The sequence below is a fragment of the Mauremys reevesii genome, linkage group 1, assembly GCF_016161935.1.
Source record: "Mauremys reevesii isolate NIE-2019 linkage group 1, ASM1616193v1, whole genome shotgun sequence".
Classification (NCBI taxonomy): domain Eukaryota; kingdom Metazoa; phylum Chordata; order Testudines; family Geoemydidae; genus Mauremys; species Mauremys reevesii.
This window is the reverse complement of record NC_052623.1, coordinates 217,093,862-217,106,200: the sequence shown is the minus strand read 5'-3', so window position 1 is coordinate 217,106,200 and position 12,339 is coordinate 217,093,862. Positions and strand designations below refer to the sequence as shown.

At 44.9% G+C, this 12,339-nt stretch overlaps 1 protein-coding gene across 4 annotated transcripts in view; it reads left to right on the top strand.

The window, feature by feature from the left end:
- Nucleotides 1-12,339, top strand: part of LOC120402372 (ephrin type-B receptor 5) — a 150,679-nt gene that overhangs the window by 100,889 nt on the left and 37,451 nt on the right. For all 4 annotated transcript variants that reach the window (XM_039532997.1, XM_039533004.1, XM_039532992.1 and 1 more), the window contains one exon: nt 11,016-11,171. In XM_039532997.1, the coding sequence (XP_039388931.1) occupies nt 11,016-11,171 (156 nt within the window). The remainder of the gene's footprint in view (nt 1-11,015; nt 11,172-12,339) is intronic.

Below are 12,339 nucleotides of genomic sequence, written 5' to 3'. Positions count from 1 at the left end.
TGTGGGTATTATCTACCTTCTGGCTAGATACAACCCTAAGATGTACTTTTAAAAACTAATTATATGTATTGCTATTTTTGATAATTGTGTGTCTTTTTGAAGTCCCACTAAACTGCATCTGTGCACCTGAGATATTGGGGAGTGAGTGAGGGCTGGGGCTGGTCTATATTTTTGCTTCCCTGCTTTATATTCTCATTCACAGAGGAGCTTGTGTTTGTTCGTTTTTTGTCCTGTGGATATTGAACAATACGATTTCCCTCTTCTGGGCTCCCCTCACCCACATTCAATCTTGGGGTCTCCCTCCAATCCTACCATGCTCTTCCTCTATAATATCATAGTGGGCAGAAAACAGATTGGAGGATGAAGAGAAAGTTCTGATTAAAACCATTAAATCCTATCCAATAATCTCTCCTTGTCCAAGCCTCCTGTGCTATTTGTGATGTTGAAAGGATGGCGGGGGAAGTGTTTGCACGTGCGCAAGAGACTCGAGCCACCCTCCCCATCCATCTGGCGTCCTGGAGCGGCAGCGACTTCCCAGATGTGCTGCTCTCCATCCTTTCTCCCTGTATTCTCCCACTGGCATCCCATCTAATTTGCAGCTCAAGTAGCACTGGAGACTTGGCACCTGGCCCACTCCCCATCCCAGCCTGTAGTGGATGCTCATGGTCTTGCCCAGGCCCATCTGTTGCACTGGACCTGGGTACCAGCCCAAGACACCAGCTTTCAAAGGGGAAGAAGCATGCAGATTTTCCCCATGCAGATGCAGAGTTCCCCTTCCCTGAGAGAGTGCATCACATCAGCTTGGGGGAACATTCCCTGTTCTTGCAGCACACACACAGCGCCCCACTCTCAGGGCAGCTGACATCCAAACAGCATCTGAGCAAAGAGTGCTATGTGTATCCTCTTGTCTGAGAATCTCCACTTCTGGTGCTGCTGAAAGCCTGTCTGTATGGCTGGCTCTGCCTTTGTTGGTCTGTCTCTCCCTGCATCCTCTCCCCCTTTCTCTGTGTGTCTGGCTTTGTATCATTGCCTTTCTCTCTGTTCCTGTCTTCCTGTGTTTCGTTTTTTCTCTCTCTTTCCCTCCCCTGAGCCTGTCTGCTTTTGTTATGGTGCTGTCCCTTCCCATCTTCCCGCCCCCACCCCCATACCCTCTCCCACTGTACTCGCCATTCTCCAAACTTGTCACTGATACAAGTCAGTGACGGGGCACTCCAGCCTCCCCACAAGTTCCAAAAGATAAGCAGGCACAAGGGGGGAGGGGAGGAGGAGCAGGGAAAATGGGTCAGTGTCTCCAAGCCTGAGCAGTGCCCAGCTGAGCCATACTGGCATTCTGACACCATGCGGAGAAACATGAGCAGACTGGCCGACAGAAAGAGAGGCACTTGTGCATTTCCTGACTGTGCCTTCTCCTCTAGTGCTGCCCTTGACTTAATGGGAAGAGGCAGCACTCTCTGCCCCCCTGAGGCACTGCGGCTCCAGCCCTCTGTGCTGGCATTGGGTACCAGGAATTGAGGAGGGCTCCACTCATGCTTTCTTCCAGGGTGTTGGGACCATGCAGCTGATCAGGCTGCGCTATCCCTGCTGAGCAGGTAGGTATTTTCTGTGGCTGGTTGAATTTGCAGTGGAGTCAGACTAAAGGCATGTGTGCATGTACCAGGTGGGGGTGGGATCAGGCTGGGATTTCCTCCATGACTGTCCCAGGTGAGTAGTGTTCGCTAACAGAAACTGCTCAGGGTCACAACACAGGGAAAAAGAGCATGGACCCTTGGTTATTCCTCCACGGGGAGAGGAGAATTAAGCTTACTCTTAGCATGAGACATGGAAGATCAGATCAGGCTGTGAAGCGGGGGGGGGGGGGGGGGGGGTTGTGGGATCCTGCAGTGGGCCATTGAACAGGCAGGGCTGGGCTGTTTGTGGAATGTCAGCCCCTGGGCTCTCTGTGACTGCTGGAGCAGAAGGAGATGGGCTTTTAAATATTCAGATGCCAGTCGAATTTGTCTTCTAGCTCTCTCAGACTTAACCCTTGCCATCCTGTTCATCGAGAGGGGGGGAAGGGAAAGGCTTGTGAAAACACTATTTAGGTTGGCAGTGACCAAACGTTCCCATCTGAGGGCTGCTGTGTGAAATGAGTTGGTAGTTCTCAGTCAGTGGCAGAGAGATGTCCATATCACAAATAACCACTTCCATGACCCTCTTTACTGGAACCTGGACTCCCTCCCTTCCCCCCTGAAAGGAGTCTCTCCAAGAGCAGGTGAGCAGGGGTTGGGGGCAGTGTGGGCTGGGAGGCAGGTGCTGCTGCCCCTGACCATGGTGAACCTGCTCTGTGGATACAGAGAGGCCATTTGTCTCTAGTGCTGTCAAACTTTGACGAAGGTTGAAAATGAAAAATGTAAGTACCTAGAAATTTTAGGTCATGGTGATTTTTCTCCAATTATCTTTTCATTAGGAAGATGGGGGAGGTTTGAACATCTGTGAATCACATTTAATCTCCACAGATCAGCTTTGCCTGCAGTATGATTTCATGTTGCTATTTTTCCTCTTGACTGGCAATAAGAGAGTAGGAATCCCAGAGGCAGAAAAATGGGGGTATCCAGCTGATGTGATCGCCTTCTAGCTGGCTTTGCCCTCATCCCTCCTGGAACTCCCAGCATGAGCCCCTAGTTTCACACAGGACAATGTAATGATTATTTTGTCCTACTGAATAATTAAAAAAATATGCAAGAGCTCTCTCCCAGGGGTGGTCAGGATTCCTTTCTATGTCAGCTCCATAGCTCTTGAATTGCTGCCTCTGTCCTTGGGGCTAAGATGAATGGTTGGGTCTCCGTCCACACAGATTTTTTTCTTTCTTTTTTTTTTTTTTTTTTTTTTTGTGGCCTTCACTATTTCTGCTTCAAACCTATTTCGCAGGTGCCTCGCCTAGAGGGGACAGTATCCCTCATCATTTCACCTCCGCTTCACTGATCAGTTCTGAAATCAGATGCTGCCTGGAGGCGAAGACCCCTCCCTTCTAGCTCCCCTCCTGCACCTGGCAGACAGAGTGGCTGCCACAACCAAGTAGAGTCTGCCTGTGACTTGACATTTTAGTTTGCTCCTGGTTTGAGAAGAAATTGCAGGTGGGGAGGGGGCCTGTATGTGTGTAATGTATTCAGTGACCCAGGCCACAGCAGATTGCATCAGCCATCACCCTGCTTATATGTTAAACAAGACAATACAAAAGAAGAATGTAACAAAACTGTCTCATGTGAAAATGTTCCCTTTTCCCTGGGATTTGGCTTAATAGTGAAGGGCACAGTAACCAATATTGTCAGGATCTCTGAGTAGTATACCCTTGCATTTATTATCTACAACGTAGGTACAAAATCTTCAACAAATGACACACAAACACACTCCCCAGAGTCTGTGTATATTGCTTATCTATGGGACACAGCTTAGTTCAGTGGGAAGAGGACTGGCCTAGGAGTCAGGGAGCTCAGATACTAATCTGCTTTGTGACATTAGTCAAGTCACTTACCGTCAGTGCTTCACTTCCCACATTTGTAAAGTAGAAATGATTGTACTTAGCCCACCTTTCTAAGGTGTTTTGAACTCCCAGGGTAAAAAGTGCTAAGTACAGTCATTGCCGGGAAGCGCTTATATTCTGTGGTCAGGGGTGCTATAGTAAATCCTAGGGTGGATGATGATCTCTCCCCGAGAAATTCCAGGACCCAAACAGAGCTTTACACCTAGGCTAAAAAAAGGGCTCTTTTCATTTCACTTCACCTGCTACTCCTTATAGCATTCCCCTTCAGCCTCTTTTAAACTCTGTTTATTGCTGTACAAATATGGGCTGGAGAGAGGATTGCTGCTCCTTCTGGACCTTCTCCGGCACCTTCCAAACATACCTGAGAGCAAACAGTAGTTACTGATTACACACTAATCAGGGGCCTGCTGCTCAGGGGGCAAATTGAGGTGGTTTAGTAGAGGGTCCTTTTCCCTGGGGTGGCTGCCATATTGTGTGCCAGAATATGTAAGCTTTCAAATGCAGCCTTGTTAACTAGTGGACTGCTGCTCAAAGTGAACACAAAGGAGAGTGACAATCATAGTATGAAGATCTACACAATGTACTGTGAGTGGCATCTGATTTTGTGTCATGAGTAAGTGGAGCTTTGGGTAGGGTTGCCAACTTTCTACTCGCACAAAACCAAACATCCCCTGCCCTACCCTTCTTCCAAGGCCCCTCATGCCCTGCTCCTTCTCCTAGCCCCCCACCACCGCTACTCCATCTCCCTGCCCCTCTGGTGCTCACTTTCCCCAACTTCACTCACTCACTCATTTTCACCTGGTTGGCTCAGGGGGCTGGGGTGCAGGAGGGGTTGAGGGCCCTGTCTGGAGGTGCAGGCTCTAGGGTGGGGCTGAGGATGAGGGGTTTGGAGTGCAGAAGGGTGCTCTGAGCTGGTATTGAGAGGTTCGGAGGGCGGGAGGGGGATCAGGGCTGGGGCAGGGGATTGGGCAGGTCCAGGGTGCAGGCTTCAGGTGGTGCTTACCTCAAGCAGCTCCTGGACAATGGGAGCTGCAGGGGCAGCACTTGGGGCAGTGCGTGGAGCCTCCCTGGCTGCCTCTACAAGTAGGAGCTGGAGGGGGGGACATGCTGGCTGCTTCCCGGGAGCTGCACAGTGTGGAGGCTAGCAGGGAGGCTCCAGCCTTACAGTGCAGCGGCGCCAACCGGACAGTGAATGGCCCACCAGGATCCCTTTTCGACCAGGTGTTGTCTGAAAACTGAATACCTGGTCACCCTAGCTCTGGGAGACTATCACAATGTCCTGTTCTCTCAGTCTGCCTCTTGCCCATCTCTTGTGCCCATCTTCTGCCCATTCCTGGCCCCCATGTCTCTAACTGTGGCTGACCATGTGGCTGCTGAACCAACAGTCTGTAACAAATATTATTTTGTGCAAAGAAACAAATTGGCTATCACAGCGAGTGCTTCCAGGTACCAGGCCTGAGACACCAGTGTCACTGCACTGAGGTCCATAGTTATATTGGTGGAAAAGTGATGTAACTAAGTGGAGATTAAGGGCCATTGTTCACACTCCACTGTCTTCTGTTTCTTAAAGCTGCAGAGCAGCCACTTGGAACCCTAAATAGGGCAAAAATTCAGTCCTCACAAAAAAAGAAACATTACCAGACACAGAGAAACACTGATCAAATATCAGAGGGGTAGCCGTGTTAGTCTGGATCTGTAAAAGTGGCAAAGAGTTCTGTGGCACCTTATAGTCTAACAGACATGTTGGAGCATGAGCTTTCGTGGGTGAATACCCACTTCATCGAATTCATGTAGTGTAGAGAAACACCAGAGATCCATGATCTTCATTGCTGGTGACAAGATTGTAGTGCAATCCCATTTTTCCAGTTTAAGCAGCTACAATGGGTATACAGATCTCTGACACTGCTGATCCATGCTTTGCTTAGGGGTGGAGGCAGTTTCCACTTCATATAAAAAATGTTAGTCATCTGTCCAAGTTTCAGCCAGTGTACAGCGTATTGTAAAGATGACAAGAAAGAGCAGTTCAAAGATATTGTCTGGGGAATGAATTTAAAGCATTCAGTCCTAAGATCAAACTCAGATGTTTCCAGATGATATTTGAAATGATATGGTGAGTTGTTAAAGTGGAGAGGTATGGGAACACTGTTCCAGACAGCAGGAGCTGCAGAAAAAAAGGCTTTCACACCAAGTGTTGAGATTGTGTCAAACATTATTCAGGGAGGGGGAAAGTAGATAAAGTCTGAGGTCAGTGAGTTCTGGTGTCATGATATGTGAAAAAAACAGACCTTTTAAAACAGGAAGTGCATATTAAAGAACATGGCTGCAACTTGAGAACAAACAAATAGACTTCCACAGAGCTTGTGTTCCAGCATTGTCTCCCTTACTTGCAAGGAACCACACTCTGCCTAGAACTTTGTATAGCACACCCAGACGTCTAGTGGGTGAATAAGATGCTAGAAATCAACATAGAATTACATCTGGTGTACTGTATCCCCTGTGACTTAATTTATCCCCCCCCCCCCTTTATAGATGCACCTGCCATCAATCCTGACTGTTCTTGCAATAAAAACAGGTGGAACAATACAGACAATGTTATTTGTAAGGTGTGGAGATTAATGGAAGAAGGAGGCAGACGTCAGGACCCTAATGGGGCTCTGCGTGATCGCTACTTCCCACCACCCAGAACAGATGTAATGAGGTTGAGTAGCGTCCGCAAAAGAGAAACTAAACAACTAATTATTCCTCAATAAAGGTTTTTAATGACTTATGACTATAAAGGCAACACAGACAGAATGTGCCTAGTGACTTCACGTGTACTGTAACCATCCCCAACCAACACAAATTCATATGCAATACTGATATATTAATCAACGATAGTTGACTAATTTTAACCTACCTATTAACTTATTTAACAACTTATAAACTTTTACTGACTTTTATGATAAACTTGATGGTAACTTATACTGAAGACAGGCACAACGACTTGTAAAGCCACTATGATTTATAAACTACTAACTTCACCAGCGCTGTACCTGTTTCCAGCAAAGCACAAAACATATACAGTTACTATTGACTACTACTATTTTTAAACAACTTAAACAATTTACTAATATACTTAAATTATAGTATTAATACAGATTTAAGATTAACCAGCTCAAGCATAACCAGACCTTTTCAGTTCAAAAGCTTACCCTGCATTCTTCCAAAGATACATTACCTTCAGTTGACCATTTCCTGCACTTGCCAGGCACATAGTCAGTGAAGCGCAAGTCCCTTTGGTTCAGGGGGTGTATGTGAGCCTGACAAAGAGTGATCTCTTTTAGGTGTGTGTACACACACACACACACACACGCATCTTATTTTTATGGTATTTGCTGGCCATGTTTCAAAACAGGTCAACCAATCAAGGTGGCCAAATGCTCTAGGGTGGTATTTGCGGTTGTCTTGATCTTATGAACTGTGCACCTGTGCTCATCTCATATCTTCTCTATGTGGCTAATTGTGGTCAATTTGCTAGACTAAAAAATGCTTGAATCAGCTTAAAGAGGTATTTGGTTGCAGAGCATAGTAACCACAAGTCTGTATCTACCTTTACAGAGTTTCCTTTTTAGCCTATAAAGCTTCCTAGATAGATTATGCTTATGCTTGCAGGATTCAACTGTACCCGCTTCTTACAACTTCCGGAAGGTTGGGGCCTAACAGTACTTGACAAGACTTATACACATTAATTACATAAGGAAAGACAGAGACCATTAAATTTTCCACTAGCAATTCACTAAGCTTTATTTACACTCTTTGAATTGCACACATCCAACTTCCTGTTCAGGATTCTGGGTAGTGGTAGAGCAAATGGCACTTCATGTATTAAGTAATATTACAATTAGAATTATAACTAGAAGACATCCGAAACTGATCTAAAAGTATTCCTTCATTACTCTCCTCCTATTTAGTCTTATCATAGGAGAGGTGGATTGCTTTGACCTTGACCATGCAAGCTCATTCAGGGGTTTGTTCTGTCCTGTGGCTGGGAATGTGTTTTTACTAGGTTAGCCATTTATATATCTATTCTGTGGAGACCTTAATGAGTTGGTGTTAGGTAACGTCTCTGCTGAGCCAGTCCCTGTTTCAGTTTCTGGTGGATTCTGAGCAGTGAGCAAATTGTTTTGTTTTACCCCCAAGTTTATGCAGAGATGCCAGCAATACTTTCTTGGATGGTACAATAGGACAATGATTAGTGATTTTTCTTGCAATTTCCCTTGCCATTGTGTTGGTGCCATTGTGTTGGTTAGTTCTGGAATTTCCATGGTCTCAGGTCCTGAAACCATTTCAGTGTCCTTTTCCACAGCTGGAACAAGCTCAGGGAGAGTCTTCTCAGTACATGGTTTACATGTATTCTGTGGTCTGAACCAAGAACACGGAGGCCTTGGCTATACCATAACATTTAACTGAATTTCTAAGCAAAGTGTGACACAGAAGGCTCTTAAGTGGGTTTCATAGAATCATAGAATATCAGGGTTGGAAGGGACCTCAGGAGGTCATCTAGTCCAACCCCCTGCTCAAAGCAGGACCATTTCCCAACTACATCATCCAAGCCAGTGTTTTGTCAAGCCTGACCTTAAAAACCTCTAAGGAAGGAGATTCCACCACCTCACTAGGTAACCCATTCCAGGGTTTCACCACTCTCTGAGTGAAAAAGTTTTTCCTAATATCCAACCTAAACCTCCCCCACTGCAACTTGAGACCATTACTCCTTGTTCTGTCATCGAGTACCACTGAGAACAGTCTAGATCCATCCTCTTTGGAACCCCCTTTCAGGTAGTCGAAAGCAGCTATCAAATCCCCCCTTCATTCTTCTCTTCTGCGGACTAAACAATCCCAGTTCCCTCAGCCTCTCCTCATAAGTGACGTGCTCCAGCCCCCTAATCATTTTTGTTGCCCTCTGCTGGACTCTTTCCAATTTATCCACATCCTTCTTGTAGTGTGGGGCCCAAAAGTGGACACAGTACTCCAGATGAGGCCTCACCAATGTCGAATAGAGGGGAATGATCACATTCCTCGATCTGCTGGAAATGCCCCTACTTATACAGCCCAAAATGCCATTAGCTTTCTTGGCAACAAGGGCACACTGTTGACTCATATCCAGCTTCTCGTCCACTGTAACCCCTAGGTCCTTTTCTGCAGAACTGCTGCCCAGCCATTCGGTCCCTAGTCTGTAGCAGTGCATGGGATTCTTCCGTCCTAAGTGCAGGACTCTACACTTGTCCTTGTTGAACCTCATCATATTTCTTTTGGCCCAATCTTGTAATTTGTCTAGGTCCCTCTGTATCCTATCCTTGCCCTCCAGCGTATCTATCACTCCTCCAAGTTTAGTGTTAGGGTTTGTGTGTACATGCTGCATATGTCAGCCTTGCCAGCAACCTGCTTCTTCCTGAACAGGAATGTAACACTGTTTTTTTTCCTGTGTACAGGGCCCATACTGTATATTGAATACGGAATATTAAGACATATAAGCAGGGGAATATTTAGTAGGAGCCAGGAGGTGGTATTACCTCTGTATACAACATTAACAAGACCATTTCTGGAATACAATGTCCAGTTCTGGGATCCATAATTCAAAAGGGTGTTTGAACAACAGGAAAGGGTTCAGAAAAGAGTTACAAGAATGGTTTTGGGTCGGGGAAACTGGTCTTTCAGTGAGAGACTAAAGCTCAGTCTATTTAGTTTATCAAAGAAAGTTAAGAAGTTACCTGATCATGGTCTAAAAGTGCCTACGTGGGAAGAAGATTTCTACTAGTTAGAGGGCTCTTTAACAGACAGAGGTATAACCAGATCCAATGGCTGGAGACAAAAACTAGACAAACTTAGACTAGGAATAAGGCAGAAATTTTAAGTGAACATAATTAACCATTGGAACAGTTTACCATGGGATGTGATGGGTTCTTTATCACTTGAAACCTTTACATGAAAATTAATTATCTTTCTAAAAGGTATGCTCTAGCACAACCAGAAGTTATGGGCTTGATTTAGGAATCACTGGGTGAAATTCTATGGCCTGTGTTGTACAGGAGGTCAGACTAGATGATCACAGTGGTCCTTTCTGGCCTTGAAATCTATGAAAGTGAGCTGCATTTTCTTCTGTTTTCACATCAGCTGGACTGCTGACAGGAAACAAAGTGGAGAATGATATATGAGCCAGAAAAGAACCAACTGAATCTCAAAGACCAGGCAGAATTTCCAGGGATGGCAGTTAGGGAAAAAGAAATCTTGTAAACTGAAGCACATTCAATCGTGCCACAATGCCATTTTTACAGAGTGACATCTTTGTGAATAATCATGCTGCAGTAGTCACTCCTTACACACCTCAGTGACTATATGGGTTGTAAATAATTCCGAGCAATAATTTTCAGTAGAGATGGGAGCTGGGGTTCCCTCAATACACCAAGCCATTCCTAAGGTTATTTATTATTATTATTCCATGCAATATGTCCACTTCCGGTGCATGTTTTACACTTTTTGATACGTACGGTTGTATGCATGTTCCCCCCACACACACAGCTCCCCCTCCATCTATCACATTTTATTTCTCCTGGTCCTGCTTTCCTCCCTGCTTGAGTTGTTTTGCTCATGGAAACCATCAGGGAGATTCTTCATTATAGTGGAATAAGACAACAGTCTCACCCTACTCCTAACATGAGGTACATGTGTTATGTCTGGTCCAAGCTTACCTCCTTCCTGGGAATTTATTTGATTGTGAACTTAAATAACAACAACCAAACAGAAACCTCAGACTAAGCTTTCTCCTGAACTCGGCTGTTCATTGGATTTTCCTTTGGCTCAGAGGGAAACTCGAAACCATTTTCTTTTGAACTGGACCTAGAAAGACCCACCTGCTAGCATGAGTCATCAGAAATAGGGCTTTAGCACCTGACTTGTGACTCAGCACATGAGCCCTGCATTGCCAGGCGGCATCCTAGAACCTGCTGTCATATTATAAATAGGGGGTTGGTTTTACTGTATTGCGCTCTTTACTCAGCTTGTGTTCCTATGTGGTAGATTTCCGCACTAGTTTCAGTGTTACTCTCTTAGGCATCTCCATTGCTAATGCTCCTTGGCCAGTAATAGAAGTCAAATCTATTTCAGATAATAAAACCCTTTCTCTGAATCATCCACAGATGACTCCACCTTGAAGCTCCTAGTCCGTTCCAGATTGGGGATTTCAAGAGAGGTTTAAGAAATCACATTGAGATAGGAGGCCTGCTACTGCCACTTCAACTTTAATGGCAGTCTCAGTCATTAGTGGGGATGAGAAATGGACAGATCCCAGCTCAAAGGAGGCAATGCCTGAGCTACCATGGGATGACTGAAACGGCACAGCCAGTCAGTACAGGATTCTCCCAGCAGCAGTGTGGTCTCAGCCTGAAGGAGAATGTATTCCTTCTGGGATCTGGAGTAATTGGTTCCCCCTTTTCATCTGTCACTGTTTTCTTTCCCGTAGCCTGTCCCACTGGTTCCTTTAAAGCATATGTGGGAGATGCCACCTGCAGACTCTGCCCCGCCCACAGCCACGCTCCAGTGCCAGGCTCCAGCGAATGTGCCTGCCAAAGCCGATACTACCGCTCTGCTTCGGACACATCTGACACCCCCTGCACTGGTAAGTGTTTGGGTAGAGTATGTGAGGGGAGCAGGAGGGATGGCGAATAATTCAGGGGAGTCTGAGTCATTGCCTCTAAGAGCCCCTGAGAAAGAGAGAATAATTTCTCTTCACTCTTTTCCCCTGCAGGAATCTGGGGGGCACCACTTCTAACCCACTACAGGGTGTGTCTATCAACCAAATGTATCTGAAGACATTTCATTAATCCCATATATTATATACAATTCTCAATATAGTAGATACAAAAACCTTTAAAAGAACATTAATGTTGCAAAATCAGGCTCTCAGAAACTAGACAATGTCAGAATTCAGTTTGCCCATACAACCTTAATTCAGCCTCCTTGTGTGTATGCATTATGATACAGTCTTTAATTACATGATCACATAGTATTTTTCTGTAAGGACCCCTGCCTCATTAATTGCACAGGCTGGACAGTGTTCACTGAATGAGCAGTTACTTAATATGTTGTTTTGTCCTAATTGTACAATGACCATATTTTCTACACACTACTGAAACCCTCCTTGGAAGACAGAAATATTAATTTCCTTATGGGTTTTTTATGGTGTTCATCACTACAGTATCCAAATGCTTCACAAACATTCATTGATTTTATCTTCATAAAACCCCTGTGAGGAGAGGGAGTATTATCCCCATTTTACAGATAAGGGGCTGAGGCACAGAGAGATTCAGGTCAAAAGTGTCCATTAAATTTGGTTTCCCAATTTGAGATATCTAGGACATGATTTTTCAGAGTACTTAGTATGATATCACACTTTATATGTTGAAGCACAACTCCCATTGTCTTCAATTCATAGATTCCAAGGCCAGAAGGGTCCATTTGTGTGATCCTCTAGTCTGACTTCTTGTATAACTCAGGATATAGAACTTCCCAGAAAATAATTCCTAGAGCATATCATTTAGAAAAACATCTAACATTGATTTAAAAATCGTCAGTGATGGAGAATCCACCATGATCTTTGGTAAATTGTTCCAATGGTTAATTACTCTTGCTGTTAAAAATTTATGCATTCTTTCCAGTGTCAATTTGTCTAGCTTCAACTTCCAGCTACTGGATGTGTTATACCTTTCTCTGCTAGATTGAACTGCTCTTTATTAAATATTTGTTCCCCATATTAGGTACTTATAGCCTGAAATCAAGTCATCCCT